The sequence below is a fragment of the Canis lupus genome, chromosome 13 (genome assembly GCF_011100685.1).
Source record: "Canis lupus familiaris isolate Mischka breed German Shepherd chromosome 13, alternate assembly UU_Cfam_GSD_1.0, whole genome shotgun sequence".
NCBI lineage: Eukaryota > Metazoa > Chordata > Mammalia > Carnivora > Canidae > Canis > Canis lupus.
In genome coordinates, this window is record NC_049234.1 from 1,553,248 (window position 1) to 1,570,434 (window position 17,187).

At 35.2% G+C, this 17,187-nt stretch overlaps 1 protein-coding gene across 11 annotated transcripts in view; it reads left to right on the forward strand.

Annotated features, from left to right (window-relative positions):
• VPS13B (vacuolar protein sorting 13 homolog B) overlaps positions 1–17,187 on the forward strand; it is a 734,128-nt gene that overhangs the window by 342,442 nt on the left and 374,499 nt on the right. For all 11 annotated transcript variants that reach the window (XR_005368417.1, XM_038555171.1, XM_038555170.1 and 8 more), the window contains one exon: positions 10,286–10,413. Coding sequence is in view for 10 of the 11 variants with exons in the window: in XM_038555171.1 (XP_038411099.1) it covers positions 10,286–10,413 (128 nt within the window). In the remaining variant the exon portion in view is untranslated. The remainder of the gene's footprint in view (positions 1–10,285; positions 10,414–17,187) is intronic.

The following is a 17,187-nucleotide window of genomic DNA, read 5'->3' on the forward strand; positions in this document are numbered from 1 at the left end:
TAGATTGCTTTGGGTGGTATGTACCTTTTAACAATGTGTGTTCTCCCAGTGCATGAGCATAGAATATCTTTCCAATTTTTTGTGTCCTCTTCAATTTCTTTTAGCAGTGTTGTATAGTTTTCAGAGTACAGGTCTTTCACTTCCTTGGTTACGTTTATTCCTAAGCATTCTATTATTTTTGGCACAATTATAAATGGGATTGTGTTTTTGATGTCTTTCTCTGCTGCTTCATTATTAGTATATAGGAATGCAACAGGTTTCTGCACGGTAATTTTGTATCCTATAATTTTAATTTATCAATTCTAGTATTTTTGTGGGAATTTTACTTCTTCCTTTATCAATTTGAATGGCTTTTATTCCTTTTTGTTGTCTCATTGCTGTGACTAAGACTTTCAGTACTATGTTGAATAAATGTGATAAGAATGGACATCTTTGTCTTATTCTTGCCCTTTTTCTCCACTGTGAAAATGCTCTAAGTTTTTCATTGAGTTTGAAGTTAGCTATAGTTTTTGTTTTTGTTTGTTTTTAGATTTTATTTATTTATTCATGAGAGAGAGGCAGAGAAGTAGGTTCCCTGAGGGGAGCCTGATGCAGGACTTGATCCTGGAACCCCGGGATCATGACCTGAGCCAAAGGCAGATGCTGAACCACTCAGCCACCCAGGTGCTTCTTAGCTGTAGTTGTTCAGGTATGGCCTTTTTTATTATTATTATTATTATTATTATTATTATTATTATTATTACAAACACATGAGGGTTTATTTACGAGCTCAAGCTTGGGTCCAAGTATACCCGACATAGCAGAGCAGGGACTTGGACCCTGAGGTGGGTTTCAGCTTAGTTTTATGGGCTGATCTAGGGGACCTCTATAAGGGGTGGAGGAATTTCTTAAGTTCTGTTTACATTCTGATATGGGGCTTTCAAGGGCATTGAGCTCTGTTCTCATTCTAATATGGGACTTCCTGCCACTGGTTTGGGCTCTGTTCTCATTCTAATTTGGGGCTTTCTAGGGCATTAAGCTGTAAATTTTAGCTCTTATTCACAGGGGTCTGGGATAGCTGTACTTGTGCTAAAGCTGAACTTAAAGTAGAATGGCCTTAATTTTCTCGGCCTCCACATTTCCCCCTCTCAGAGGAACCTAAGGACGGACCCAATCATGGGTCCAGGTTGCTCTCAGAGTGAGCCAGGGGGAATGACTAAACCAGGATTCGAACCAACCTTGTTGCTGTTCTTGCTCCCGTTTACATCCCAGGGAAGATGCAACATCCTGTGTTTAAAGCAGCACAGAACCCCACCCCTGCCCCCCTTTGTTGTAAGAAGACTAATCCCTTCCTATTTTGAAGGACAACCTCAGACTAGGGAGTCTTTGAGGTGGGAAATAAGTGAGTACGGTGCAGTCTTAGCTTTAGGGGATTGTCCTTGTCTGTTGGCTTTTCCATTCTGGAACAAAGTCCTTGAGAATGGCGTGTGGATCAGCTGGCCAAACGTGGGTGTAGTGGACCCAGGGAGTAATCCCGACGACCTTGAGAGTGGTGGGAGTGGTCAGGATCACGATGTAGAGTCCCTTCCAGCGAGGTTAAAGTGTCCGGTGTTGGTATCTCCGCACGTACACCCAGTCACCCAGCCGATATATCGATGGGAGTCTGGGGGTGGCCCGTCTCATAGAGGGCCCTCATCTTAGGCCACACCTGCTCATGTGTTCATTGTAACATTTGGAGGGAGAAAAGAAGTTGGTGATCATCAAATTCAGCAAGCCCCTCAGGTTTTAAATTGGGGATAATAGGTGGAAGAAGACCAAACATGATCTCATAGGGAGTCAGTCCCGTCTTATATAGTCCTCACCCTATATAGAGCAAAGGGGAGGATAGCCTTTATTATTTTGAGGTATGTTCCTTTTAAGCCTACTTGTTGAGGGTTTTTATCATAAGTGGATATTGTACTTTGTCAGATGCTTTTTCTGCATCTATTGAAATAATTATATGGTATTATTCTCTCTCTTATTGATGTGATGTGTCACGATTGATTTGTGTATACTATACCACCCTCACAACCCAGGAATAAATCCCACTTGATCATGTTCAATGAAACTTGTTTTCTGACCTTATAAGTAATCTATTCTGGAGAATGTTCCATCACTTCAGAAGAATGTGTATCCTGCTGTTTTAGGATAGAATGTTGTAAATATATCTATTAAATCCATCTGATTCAGTGTCACTCAGAGCCACTTTTTTCTTGTTGATTTTCTGTTTGGATGATCTGTCCATTGATGTAAGTGAGGTGTCAGCCCCCTACTATTAATATATTGCTATTGATTATTTCCTTTGTATTTGTTATGAACTTCTTTATGTATTTGGATGCTTACGTGCTGGGTCCATAAAAATTTAAAATTGTTATTTTTTTGTTGATAGGCTCTATTTATGATTATATAGTGTCCCTCTTTGTCTATTGTTACAGTCTTGTTTTAAAGTCTGTTTTGTCCCATATAAGTATTACTATGCTGGCTTTTTCCCCCCATCTATTTACATGAAAAATGCTTTTCATTTCCTTCACTTTTCACTCGGTATGTGTCTTTAGGTTTGAAATGAATCTCTTGTAGGCAGCACATAGATGGGTCTTGTTTTTTGTATATTCCATCACACTATGGCTTGACTGGAGTGGTTAGACCATTTACATTCAAAGTCATTAATGATATATATTATCATTTTGTTACTTATTTAATGCTTGTTTTTGTAGTTCTTCTCTGTCCCTTTCTTTCCTTGCTCTCTTCTCTCATGATTATTTGGATTTCTTTGTTGATATACATGAATTCCTTTTTGTCTATTTTTTGCATAACTATAACTGACTTTTGATTTGCAGTTACCATTAGATTTGTATGTAAGATCTTCGGCATATAGCGGGCCTTATTAAGTTAATAGTTGCTCAAGTTTGAGCCCAGTTTTTACTTCTCTCCCCAACACATTTTAGGTATTTGGAATTATACTTTACATTTATTTTTTATTATGTGAGTCCCTCGACTAATTTTTAGAGGTATATTCATTTTCACTGTTTTTGTGCTTCCTTTTTTTCTTAATCTTACTTATGGTCTTTCCTTTCCACTCAGAGTCTCCTTTAACATTTCTGGTAGGACTGGTTTAGTGGTAAGGAATTCTTTTAAGTTTTGTTTGGGAAACTCTGTTTTTCCTTCTGTTCTGAATGATAGCCTTGCTAAATAGATTATTCTTGTCTGCAGATTTTTTCATTTCAGTGCTTTGAATATATCATTCCATTCCCTTCTGGCCTGGAGTTTCTGAAGAAAAATTAGCTGATAACCTTATGGTATTTCCCGTGTATGTAACGGTTTTCTTTTCTCTTGCTGCTTTTAAAATTCTCTATCACTAGTTTTTGCCCTCTGAATTACCATATGTCTTGGTGTCGACCTCCTTGTGTTTTATTTTGTTCAGGGCTCTCTGTGCATCTTTGATCTGGTTTTCTGTTTCCTTCCCCAAGTTTGGGAAGTTTTTAGCTATTATTTTTTCAAATACATTTTCTTTCCTCTTTTCTCTTTCTTCTCCTTTTGGGATTTCTATAATGCAAGTGTTACTCACTGATGGTATTGCTTCACTCCCAAAGTCTGTTCTCATTTTGTAGAATTTTTTTCTCTCTCACCTGATCAGCTTGACTACTTGCCATTACTCTGTCCTCCAGGTCACTGACTTCTCTTCCTCTAGCCTACTATTTATTACATCTAATGTATTTTTAATTTCATTTATTTTGTTCTTCATCTCTAATTATTTTTTAAATCTCTGTGTTAAGGGTCTCACTGATGTCCTCCACTCTTTTCTCAAGTCCCATGAGTGTCTTTATGTGATAATTAAATTCTTTATCAGGTATATTACTTACCTCCATTTTTCTTAGGTGTCTTGCTGTGAATTTGTCCTATTCTCTGATTTGGGATATATTCCTTTGTCTTATCCTTTTGTCTGTGTCTGTTTCTTTGTGTTAGGAAAGTCATGTATGTCTCTTGCTCTTGAAGATAATGGCCTTGTGATGAATAGGTCCTGTAGCGCCCTGCAATGCAGTGTTTCCTGCTCACCAGAACCTGAAGCTTCAAGGTTGTCTCTTAAATGCATTGTGTACACTCTGCTTTTGTGGCTGAGACACTTTTTCTTTCAATGCAGTCATCTACCGTGGCTTTTTTTTTTTTTTTTTTTTGCCTGTTGTGGGCAGTGTTCAGTCCATGTAGTGTTAGTAGGCTAGTCTGGAGCTGCATAGGCTTGATTGAGTCAAATCAAGCATTTGCCCATGATGCAGTAGCAACTGACTGTAGGGCACTTTCACTTTGTTGTCCCCTAAGAAGCTTTCATTGGTGGTCAGGGCCTGAAAGACATATCCTTAGCCCACTGCTAAGGCCACATATTAGTGGTGTGTGTGGTTACCTTTACCAGTTTGTCAGAGAATAGTTATTCTTGCCTGGTGCTGTCCCCTGTTGGGGTTGCTTATACCTTGCTAGGCGTGTGGTACTGCCCAGGGGTGGGTTCTGGCTGAGTATACATTGGAGGATCTGTTAGTTATGGAGAAGGAGGCAAGGAAAGGAGGTGTTAGCAAGTTAAGTAGTGACTGTGGGCACCATACTGGTTCCCCTAGGTGGCCATGTGTTTATGCTGGGGAAGGGAAATCGCACCTGTCAGCTCCTTCATTCCCAGATGACTCTCCCAGAAATTATAAAATACTCTCCTTCTCGTATGCCCCAGGTGCTTTTGAAATTGCTATTCCTATGCTTATCTCTGTGGGCTGTCTCTTTAAGGTGGGGGACTCAACTGCCTCTCCTCCTCTGAGCTGTCTAAGATCCCAGCCAGCTGATTTTTAAAGGTGCAGGTTTGAAATCCCACTGCTTCTTAAGAACTTACAAAATTTAGCCCTCTGGTTTTCAAAGCCATATGTTATGGGGATTTGTTTTCCCTGTATGGACTCCCCTATGCAAGGGTTTGTTTCCCTCCCCTCTCTATGCCTATGGAGTCCCTTACTTCTGTGGACAGACCTGAGGGTCCATTTAGCTCCTGACTGTATGTCTGCCCATTTCAAATCATTTTGGATGAAGCCTCTTCTCTATATTTAGTTGTAGAGTTTTTACTGCCAGTCTTTGGATTGTTTCCTGGGTTATTTACATTTATGTGAATGTTATATGCTTGTATCCATGGTTCAAGGTAAGCTTGGGTCCTCCTACTCCACCGTTTTCCCAGAAGTCCAGTTTACTACATTTTCCATGGCACAGAAATGAAGAATTAATATTGCACCAAGTTAGATAGTACATACCCAATAACTGATTGTTGTTATTTTAATTGGTAAATTTTCAACCTCAAAACTACCTTATTATTATTAACAGTACATTATTTATTATTGCAAACAGGAAATATAATAGGTATCAGACTCGTATGTTAAATGTAGGATTTTTTTAATAGCTCCAGTGAGACTGAACAAAGCTGATGATTTTTGAATAATTGGTGGTACCATGATCTTGAGTAAAAATATAATATATTTACTATGCATTTGGTAGAACTAGAAGTTATGGCACAGGGTTTGGAAAACAGAAGAGGTGCTGTTAAAAGCATGGACTTTGGAGTCAGACTTTCTGGAGTTACATCCATGTTTTGCCACTTACCAGCTGGGTGACTTAAATGAATTACTTAATCTCTGTATGATCAGTTTTCTTATCTAAAAATGGTGAGAATAAGAGTCTAAATAATAGTGTGTTCCTCATGGGAATGTTATGAGGTATAAACCAAGTAATATTTGTAAAACTTTTAATACAGACCTGGCATGTAGCAAGTGCTAGAGGTTTTGGCTAAATAAAATATAGATTGAGATTGGCAGAATTTAGGGAGTTTTAATATCCCACCTATAAAATATATATAACTATAGAAAATTGTCTTTTCTTTAAAAACTGTCTTCCTCTAGCTTTTAGGAAATGTGTATTGAAAGTTTAGTGTATCCAAAATAATGTGATTTTATACCTCTAATAAGCAGAAGTTGTAATAATGATGTTTTTAAGAAACTTAATATTCTGTATTAGATTTTCAAAATTTGACCATAGAAATCTCTTTGGAAATCTTTGGTATTCATTGTTCAAAGATTTTAAAATTTTGGCTGCATCTAAAGATGCATTTTATAACAATTTTTTTAATTTTTATTTATTTATGATAGTCACAGAGAGAGAGAGAGAGAGAGAGAGAGAGAGGGGAGGCAGAGACATAGGCAGAGGGAGAAGCAGGCTCCATGCACCGGGAGCCTGATGTGGGATTCGATCCCGGGTCTCCAGGATCGTGCCCTGGGCCAAAGGCAGGCGCCAAACCGCTGCGCCACCCAGGGATCCCCTAAAAATGTATTTTTATAGAATATTTATCTATTTATTTAGAGAGAATGAGTGTGTAGGGGCTGGGAGGGGCGGAGGGAGACAAGGGAGTGAATCTTAAGCAGGTTCCACACGTAGCATAGAGTCCATGCTTGTCTTGATCTCACAACCATGAGATCATAATCTGAGCTGAAACCAAGAGTAGGATGCTTAACTGACTGAGCCACCCAAGTGCCCCTAGAGTTTATTTTTTAAAGTAGGTACAGAGATGTCCCATGTATCCCCTGCCCCACATGTGCATAGACTCCCCCTATTATCAACACTCTCTACTAAAGTGTTATTGTTATCATTGATGAACTTTATTATCACCCAACGTCCATAGTTTATGTTACAGTTTACTCATGGTGTTGCACATTATGTAAGTTTGGACAAATTTATTTTATCCTGTATCCACCATTGTAGTACCATACAGAGTAGTTTTACTGTGCTATAATCTGTGCTCTGCCTGTTTCTTGCTCTCTCCTGCTTAACTCCTAGTAACCACTAATCTATTTACCGTTTCCATAGTTTTGCCTTTTTCAGAATGTCATGAAGTTTGAATTAGTATATAGCCTTTTTAGACTGGCTTCTTTCACATACTAATATGCATTTAAATTTCTTTCATATGCTTTTATGGCTTGATAACTCATTTCATTTAGGTGATAGATACTATTCCAGTTTTTGTATATAACACACTTTATTGATCCACCTACTGAAGGACATCTTAGTTGATTCCAAATTTTAGCAATTGGGAATAAAGGTCCTATAAATTTCTGTGTGCAGGTTTTGTGTGGTTGGTCTGCATTTAAGTGAGTTATTTAAATTGGCAGAATTCTATCATAAGTTTAGGTAACCATTTTGTTCTTATAACTACTAATGTATAAAAGAAAGGAAGTTAAAATGAGTACAAAGCAAATTAATGTGTTTTATTAAGAAGATTATAATAGGTAATTCGCTGTTATAAAACATTTAATTAATTCTGAAATATATGGAATAAAATGTTAAGTACCCCTTCCCTCTTACCCCTCATCAATTCTGTTTTACTCTCCTCAGAGGTAACCTGTGGGTTTGCTTTTTACTCTTCTGTAACTTTTCTATATAAGGAATAGACAAATCACACTCAAACTGACACATTGTTTTAAAAACATATTTGGATTGTGCTATACATACGTATGTTTCTCATTTCACAAGATATCAAAAATACCCTTTCTGTCATGCCTGTAACTGTTTCTCATTTTAAATGAGTGAATTACCATCTTCGTTGTGGGTATTTCTAAGTTAATTTAACTATTTATTTTTGATGGACAGATAAGTTGCTTAGCATTTTTCTTCTCCATTTCCTCCTCCCTCCCTTCTTACCCTTCTCTTTCTTTTTTAACTATTTCAAATAATACTGCTGATATGGACCATTCTTTTTAAGTTGTTTAAATGCATGCACTCTTACATTGTTATAATGTTTCTGTAGCATAGATTTTTAGAAATAGGATTGTTTTGAAGAATAATGTGTGTTTAAATTTTGATAGCTACAAATGATCATCTCTTACAATTCTACTCTACAGACCATACTTATTTATATTCCCAATATATGAAAAATTTTCACAAGAGGCTTCAACAACAGCAGATTTTGTAAACATAAAAATGGATACCTTAAAATGTTTGCCAGTGTGACCACTAAAGAGGAAACCTGATTTTTGTCTTAATATTTGTTTTTTGAAAAATAAATATTAGTTTTTTGTCCAAATTATATTTTTCTGTGAATTATCTGTTCATATTTTTCCATATTTTTATAGCTGTTAATCTGTTGCTTGATATCTTCATTTGAACTAATGGGAATTTCATGAAGCTTGATAGGTCTAAAAAATGAAGTTTTTTCACCCTCTCCATTCTCTTTTCTCTTACAGCTTCATTCTTCCATCTGCTGTGACCTAAAACCTTTGAGTCATCCTTTCTTGACCTTTCTCAGGGTATTTGTAGTGCATCAGTAAGTCCTATTGGCTGTAGCTTTTATGTGGATACAGAATCTCATCATTTCTTACTACCTTCAATGCAGCGACCATCTCTCACATACTGTCTTCCTATTTTAATACTTGCAGCCTATTTTTTGCAGAGTAGCCAGTAGCCTCTTAAAATATGTCCAATACTTGATGACTGTATTTAGAATCCATAATCCTATCCTAGCTTCTTCAAAGCAAAAGCCAACCTTCTTCCCATGGCCTCTATAGCTCTGTTATTGGTCCTTATTTGTAGCTCTGACTTCATTTCCTACTTCTATCACTCTTCACTTTACTTTAGCCATCATTGCTTCTATACTGTTTCTTGAAATCCTAAGTATACGTCTAGGTGCCTGAGTGGCTTAAGTAAGTCAAGTGTCTACCTTCAGCTCAGGTCGGAATCTCAGGGTCTTGTAATCAAGCTTTGTGTTGGGCTCCACATTCAATGAGGAGTTTGCTTCTCCCTCTGCTCGCCCCCCTCTCCCCCTGCTTGTGCTCTCTCTCTCTCTCAAATAAATACATAAATCTTAAAAAAAAAAAAAATCCTAAGTACACATCTAACTGAGGACTTTTGCATTACTGTTTTATTTGCCTACAGTGCTCTGCTCCCAAATATCTCCATGGATCTTTCCCAAATTCTTTTTATAAATAACATTCTTTGAATTTCTAACGTGCGTAATGTGGTAGACTTGGGTTTATGAGCATGAAGAAAAAAGGTTTATGTTCCATGCCCTTAAGGTATTATTAATCTAATATAAACTCTAATAAACCAAGTTGGGAAGACAGGGAAAAAATGAGTTGAGATACTGCAACTGCAGTTCATGTAGTAGTGATTTGGTAGCATTTACTTTGGATAGAATTTTAGGACCATCAAAACTTAATTTAATCAAAGTCCTAAGAGCAAGATCTGATTTATTTTATGCTACTTAAAAAGTACCTAAAATGGTATATACAAATTATATGTTTGCATTAACATATAATGCATAAAATATATGGATCTGTTTGGAAATAACACGTTATAAATTACCATTAAATTAATAGCAATTTCTGACATTTAACTTTAAAATTATTGAGATTCTTTGATTTCTGTAATATCCATAGACAAAATTTTTAATAACATGCTATACAGATTGGAATCACATTTTGTTAAATATATATAGATCTGTCTTTTATGTGATCACATAGTTCTTTTGGTTACTTTCAAAATCAGGTTTTGTTTTTTTTTTCTCAGAATCAGTTTTTAAAGTTGAGAGAGTATGGATAAGCTTTTGTTAACAAGAGAATTCATATGTAGGAAGATTTGTTTCTTATCAATTGTGGATGAATCAAATAGTTTGTTGTTGAATTTCCTTTTTTTTTTTAAAAGATTTTATTTATTTATTCATGAAAGGCACAGAGAGAGAGAGAGAGAGGCAGAGGGAGAAGCAGGCTCTATGCAGGGAACCCAATGCGGGACTTGATCCCGGGACTCCAGGATCATGCCCTGGGCCAAAGGCAGGCGCTAAACTGCTGAGCCACCCAGGGGTCCCCCCCTTTTTTTTCCAAGTAAAGCTTTCATTGCAGTATTATCATTATAAAAGTGAGAAATGGGCAAATTGTTAGGTTACAACTTAATAAATTTTTGTGAAGTGGATATATCCATGTATTCAGTAAATAGAATATTAGATTCTAACATTGTTCCACAGTGTTACCTTCCAATCACCAATTCCTGACAAGAGTAACCAACACATTCCTTACTTTTAACAGATGAGTTTTGCTTATATTTGAATAGTTGCAAAAATCAGTAATTCTATAATACAAAATGATCTAATATATTTTATAATCTCATTTGGAGCTATTAAGGAAAGAAATAATCATAGAAATATTTTTTTTATATTTTTGTAAAACAGTAAAGTACATGTGTGTTAAATAACTATTCTTATACTTAGAATCCCGACCATTGTCAGTTCCTGTGAAAGCCATGCTGAATATATCTGAAGGCTGTAGAAGTCCTGAAGAAAGAATGAAAGAATTTGTTGGAGTAGTATGGAATGCAGTAAAGAGTCTCACACTACAGGTAAAATAAAAGTTAGATATAATCTGGTTTTAATTTCTATAATCCTTTATAATTTTTAACACCTTAAGTATTGGTAAAAAAATAGTCTCACTACTAACATTTAATATTGGTAAAAAAGAAATAATCTCTTAACATTTGTATCCATCTCATTTGTATAACTTAGGTGAAAATTCTTGGTGCACTTTATATATTAACAGAATTATATGAAATACATATTATGTGTTCTTTTGATGAAGTTCTAAAAATACACAAATTTTGAGATTTTTCTTGAGTTAAAAAAGTCATTCTGTTTCTTTATTTTAAAAGATTTTAAATGTTCAATATACAAACCACAAAACACTAGAGAGTAGGCCAAGTTGGACAGCGGTCCCTGAAAGATTGAAGATGAACTCATCATGGCTTGGTGACTACTGGTTTCAGGGAATGAGAAGAAGGTGTTCCAGTCCAAGTGGTGTTCCAGGTGCCACTTTTGGCATTTGGGTGAATAGTGATGCCATGAAATGATAAAAGAAACAGCTTTTCAGGGTCAGTGGTAAACAGGGAGTTTAATTTATGCATGTATTTGAAATTCCTGTGAGATAACCAGGCTTCTGTTAGACAGTAGGATATTCATATCTGGAGGTTAAGGAAGAGATTCACAGTAGAGATATAATTTTGAGAATCATCTACAGATGGTTAGAATCAGGAGAATTCATCATTCAAAAAATATGTAAAGTTGAAAGAACAATGGACCAAGGGAATACCATATCTAAAATAGACAGTAAAAGTGTCCTTGAAGGAGCCTATAGGAGAGATCAGAGATGTAGAAGGAAAAGTCAGACAGTTCATGAAAGTGAAGGGGTGTGGAGAATTTCAAGTAACCAGCACTTAGCAGTAACAAATTCTGGATCTTAACTATGGACTGCAATATGAAATGCTTAGATTAAATAATATTTATGATTATTTTTAATTCTAACATTCTAGTGGGATTCTTTTGGGTTGTTTTTTGTTTTTTGTTTTTTTTTTGCTTATTTTCTAATGATACAGTGCCTTCATTAGCTTTGTTACCAACAATAAATTTAAGCTTAGACATCATTGTGGATTACTTATAAGTAGAGATACTGATGTTCCTCATTTTTTTCTTCTTTTAAAAAGTTTTTAATTGTGGTAAGATACACTTAACATTAAATTTGCTATGTTAATCATTTTTACGGGTACAATTTTTTTATTTTTTATTTTTATTTTTTTAAGATTTTATTTATTTATTCATGAGAGAATAAGAGAGAGAGAGAGAGAGAGAGAGGCAGAGACATGGGCAGAGAGAGAACCAGACTCCACGCAGGGAGCCCGATGTGGGACACCATCCCAGGACTCTAGGACCTCGCCCTGGACCAAAGGCAGGCACTAAACTGCTGAGCCATCCAGGAATCCCCTACGAGTGCAATTTAAACTGATGTTCTTCATTTGACTAAACTTATTGAGTATAAATTAACATAGAATTACAAGAGTACTAATGATTATATCTTTGTATAGGTTATTTTGAATATGAAATAGGCACTCACTGGCCTCATTCCTAGTCCCAGCCCTGTATTATACATGGTTTATATTTAGACGTTTCCAGATTTAATGTGTTCTGGAAAGCTTTAAAGATAAAACTTGATTCTGATTAAATGATTAAAATCTAGGCCTTAAAATTCTGAGTTTTTAAAATAGTAATGTCCATTTTCCAAGATGTTTTATGAACCAAATATAAAACAAAACCCTGAAGTTGTCATCTGACAAAACAGAACATCATACTTGAAACCATCAAAGGATTATCCTCTTAGTGGAAGTTTGAGCAAGTGAATGTGTTTGGAATCAGAATTTCTGGAAAATTGATTTTGCAGCCAAAGTTGATATTTGCTAATGGAAATGGAAGCCCATGTTCCATTTCTACTTATGATAGACATATCTTGCATTTAGACATAAACAATATTCACTGTAACCTATTTGTTTATCAGTGGGAAAAGTAATTTCCACATTTCATCTTAATGGATTATGTGATAGTACTTTATGTAGTCTTGAACAACTTTTTAAAATGTGAACTTGGTTTGGGGGCCTTTTTCTCAAAAGATTAGCATAAACTCAGTTCTTTGCGAGTTTTCTCTATTGGCTAATCAGCAAAGATCTTATCTATTATAGTTCAAATAATAGATAAGATTTTATTCCAAAAGCTACATTTTATTCCAGAAGCACATGATTGGCAATGGCATGCAGTTGACAAAATAGAAATATTTTGGCCTAGAATTCACTAATAGCGGAGAACATTGCCCTAGTTTTTGCTGAACTCCTTTTTCTTCTCTTTTACATTGAAGATCCTGTTTCTTTTATATGGCATTTTCTAGGTGGTTTTTTTTTTTTTTCTAAAGCTTTCTGAGTAGTCTGTATAATAGATTCTTTCTTTTCTTTTCTTTTTTTTAATTTTTATTTATTTATTTATGATAGTCACAGAGAGAGAGAGGCAGAGACACAGGCAGAGGGAGAAGCAGGCTCCATGCACTGGGAGCCCGACGTGGGATTCGATCCTGGGTCTCCAGGATCACGCCCCGGGCCAAAGGCAGGCGCTAAACCTCTGCGCCACCCAGGGATCCCGATTCTTTATTTTCTATACCAAGCCTCTTGGTCTCCTTCTTTTGCTAATCTGTTATTCCTTAGAGAACTACTTCCCACATTCCTTGATTTTGATATGTCAGTGTCTCAAGTCTCATAAGCTAATTAAGCTAGATCAATTGAATTCTTTCTCCCAAGAAGTTATATATAGAATATGATCAGTGATGGCAGTAATCATATTGCATGATACATTTGATGTCCTCATATCTTGTGAACTTCCTGGCCTATCTGCATAATCAAAAAAGGGTAGGTATTTGAGGCTAGACAGATCAACTACCAAACACCTTAATGGTAAAAGTAATTATTTACATTTAATGCTTAAAATTTTGCAAAGGTTCATGTTTTTGTTTATAGGCATTGAGAAAGTGACTATAACTGCATGGTAGTTTGTTAGGAGGAGGAAGTCTGGAATTCAAATGTAGGCATTTTTTCATGTTTTCCCTTGGCAGCATTTATATGGGAAAGTGGATTTGTAACAATCTGGAAAAGAAGACAGCTGAGGTTCACTTTTGAGGTTTTTAACCGAATGCTCTAATTTGGGTATATTAGATTTCTGCTATATATGATGATAACCCAAATATCTTCATAGAGTATTAAAAATGTATAGAATAGGAAAATTGATTTTGGACATAGTTAATACATTTGTTGTAGTGCAAATGGAATACTGCTTATTTTAGTTACATCATAAGCACTGGTGTTTTTTAATAAAAATACTGTGAGGGGCACCTGGGTGGCTCACTGGTTGAGTACCTGCCTTTGGATCAGGTCATGATCCCAGGGTCCTGGAATCGAGTCCCACATCGGGCTCCCTGTAGGGAGCCTCCTTCTCCCTGGGATGCCTAGATGGTTCAGTGGTTGCGCATCTATCTTTGGCTGACGGCATAATCCTGGGGTTCCAGGATCGAGTCCCACATTGGGTTCCCTGTGACAAGCCTGCTTCTCCCTCTGCCTATGTCTCTGCCTCTCTCTCTCTCTGTCTCTCATAAATTAATAAATAAAATCTTTAAAAAAAAAAAAGACTGAACATCTGTGAACCCATGAGAACTAATATGTGGATCTGATATATAGGAGAAAATCAGTGTATGTTCATTGAGTTAATTTTATGTAGCAGACCTTCAGGTAAGAGTTAATACATTGCATCTTTATATCAGAGCTGATCTCCCCACCACCCCACCCCTGCCCCGAGAGTACAGATGAAGAAACTGAAGTCATAGAGAGATTAAACAATTGTTAAAGGTTCCATAAGCTGGAGCTGAACCCATCTGGCCAACAAGTCAGTTTTATTAGTTACTTTACTAGGTTGTCTGTACAATGAAATGATACACTAAACAGTTATTATAATTAATATCAGTATCTGATGCAAATAAAAATAATTGTGTTTACTTATTTAATAATTATTTAGTACCTAGTACATGCTAGACACTGAACTATGTACTGAGACTGTAAACAAAGTAGGCAAAGTATCTGACATTACAGACCTTATATGTTCTAGTGAAAATTCTGTAAGGCTATTAGTATTTTAATATCCTCTTGTTTCAATTTTTTTAAGTGCTAGGATTATGTCCTTTGTATTCCTGACTTCCAGTTCAGTTCATATGAGGTATTAAAGAATGCATGAATAAAAAAAAAGTGAATGCAATTGTAACCTGAAACATTCCTTCATATTTGTTTTTATTTGAAACTGTTTTCTGAAGAATAAAATTCATACAGAGAACATGTCATTCTTTAGAAATTTTATAAAATATAATCCAAAGTTTCAGTTTTAAAGAAAGGAAAACATGTTATTTGGGAGTAGGAAATAGGAATATTATTTAAAAGTACAGAAAATAGAACATTTAAAAGCATTTATATATAATGTGTTCTAAATGATAGTGGGCTAATAAAGTGTTCAGATTAATATATAAGTGAAACCTATGTTAGTCTTTTCTTTTTAATTGAGTTGTAATCACAGTTATATAGCACACAAATGAGAAAAATGTAAGTCTACAAAACCTTACATATGGGAGCTAGGTTGGGGGTACACAAAGACCTACATCTTTTCAAATGGCACAAACTTGGAACTTCCAAAAACTGCATGACAGTCATTTCATTTATTAAAATAAGAATACTAAATAATTTCTTCTTTATTTTTTTTATTCTCAGTGTATATACTTAGATTTGTAGCCCTTGACCTAATAGGAATCAAAATAGAGGTGGTTTTACTTTAAGAATTTGCAATAATCCCTTCACTTTAACACATGAATGTGTTCAATATTGGCGAAAGAACACGTTGCTACCAAAACTGAAATAAGATCCTTGAAACAGAAAGGATGTTGCCATGGAAAAATGAAGTAACACTCAGTGCAGCTGTGATGCATTAATGAATAGGATATTTTTTTAAAAGATCATTTGTGTTTGGTGTGGCTCAGAGGGTCCCAACCAGATGGTTTCCATGAACATGATCTGACCCCCGGTTTGAGGACTTCTTACTGGCAGATTACTTCATTTTCTTCCCCTTGGATTGTCAGATCCTTACATTAATGCAAAATTTACTGCCGCAGATTTATATACACTTACATAAATCACTCAGCATTTTACATTAAAACCACAATTTTAGACCTAGAGTTTAACAGTTATTTTAAAAGTGTAAAAAGATTTATGTGATAGCTATAGTATATATAATAGATGTAACATTATAATAAGTTTGAGCAATTTCGATTATATGTATGTTTTGGTTCTTATCATTAGAGGAATCTCCATAACACATCATATTTTAAGAAGTTTATTTTTCAGAGTTGTTTATCTCAGGCTAAATTTGATGAAATTTATTTTTGAATTAGTGGAATTTTGGAATATATTATGATTTTAGAAATTTGGGCACAACTTGAATTTATTTCAGAGGATATGCATGTGTATATTTGTATAGTGTGGCATATTATACTAATTACCTCATGTTATTGAAAACATTTCTTATTTTTTTATTTTTTAAAGATTTTATTTATTTATTCATGAGAGACACAGAGAGAGAGACAGAGACAGAGACAGACAGGCACAGGCAGGGGGAGAAGCAGGCTCCATGCAGGGAGCCCAAACTGGGACTCGATCCTGGGACTCCAGGATCACACCCTGGGCCGAAGGCAGGAGCTAAGCCTCTGAGCCACCCAGGGATCCCCAAAAACATTTTTTAATAAAGCATCAATAGCTACATGAAGTGTTAAATACTGACTCTTTTTAGTTTTAGTTTTACACTGTAACCATAATAAATATGGGAGAATATGTTCTTAGTAAACCATATTGCTTGAAGATAAGTAATTATGTTAAATTTTAAAAGGGTAAATGTAATACATCTGAGACAATATATACTTCTATTTCAGAATTTTAAAATGTAATCTTAAATCAATGGGCTACTGAACGTATACACACTTAAGTTGCAAGATAAAATTCTGGAACTAAGAAACTCATAAGAAATGATCATACTTCATGAACCAGTGTATTTATTTTGCAAACTTTGACTTATATTTTTCTTCACTGAATTCGTCAGTGTGTTCCATGCACAGAAATGTTAAAGCAAAGATGAGTATGCTAGTTTATTTATAAGGCTGCCAAATTATTTATCATATTAAGGACCTGCTACATATCATCCCCTCACTAAGGACTATATTAACCCCACTGAAGGTATATGACTGTATTCTTTAGTTACCTTTTTTATCTTTCATTGATAGAATATCCAAGCATTTATGAAACAAATTTTACTTTTTGTTATACCTTCAGATAATATCTTTATATGCCAAATATTTTATTAAAAAATTAACAGGTATTTTTTATTTTCTTAAGAATAATTTATGCTAGACTGTTCGGGCAATTGGTGAACCAGGTACAAAATATTACTTTGTAAGAACCAACCATGACTAAAAGAATCTAACATACATTGCTTTTGAATTAAGAACTCATTCCAAATTTAATTTCTGATTTGGGCTTGCTTCATTTTATTTTAACTCTGAGTCACCAGCTGGAGATAAGAGACCATAAAAATTGCACATGAAATCAAAATTTAAATAATAACTTGAGACATGATAGACACAAGGAATAATGTTCTGATTTTTAAGTGTTCTCAATTTTCTTCATTTACCATGTATATTTATATATAAAATGTGATACACATACACA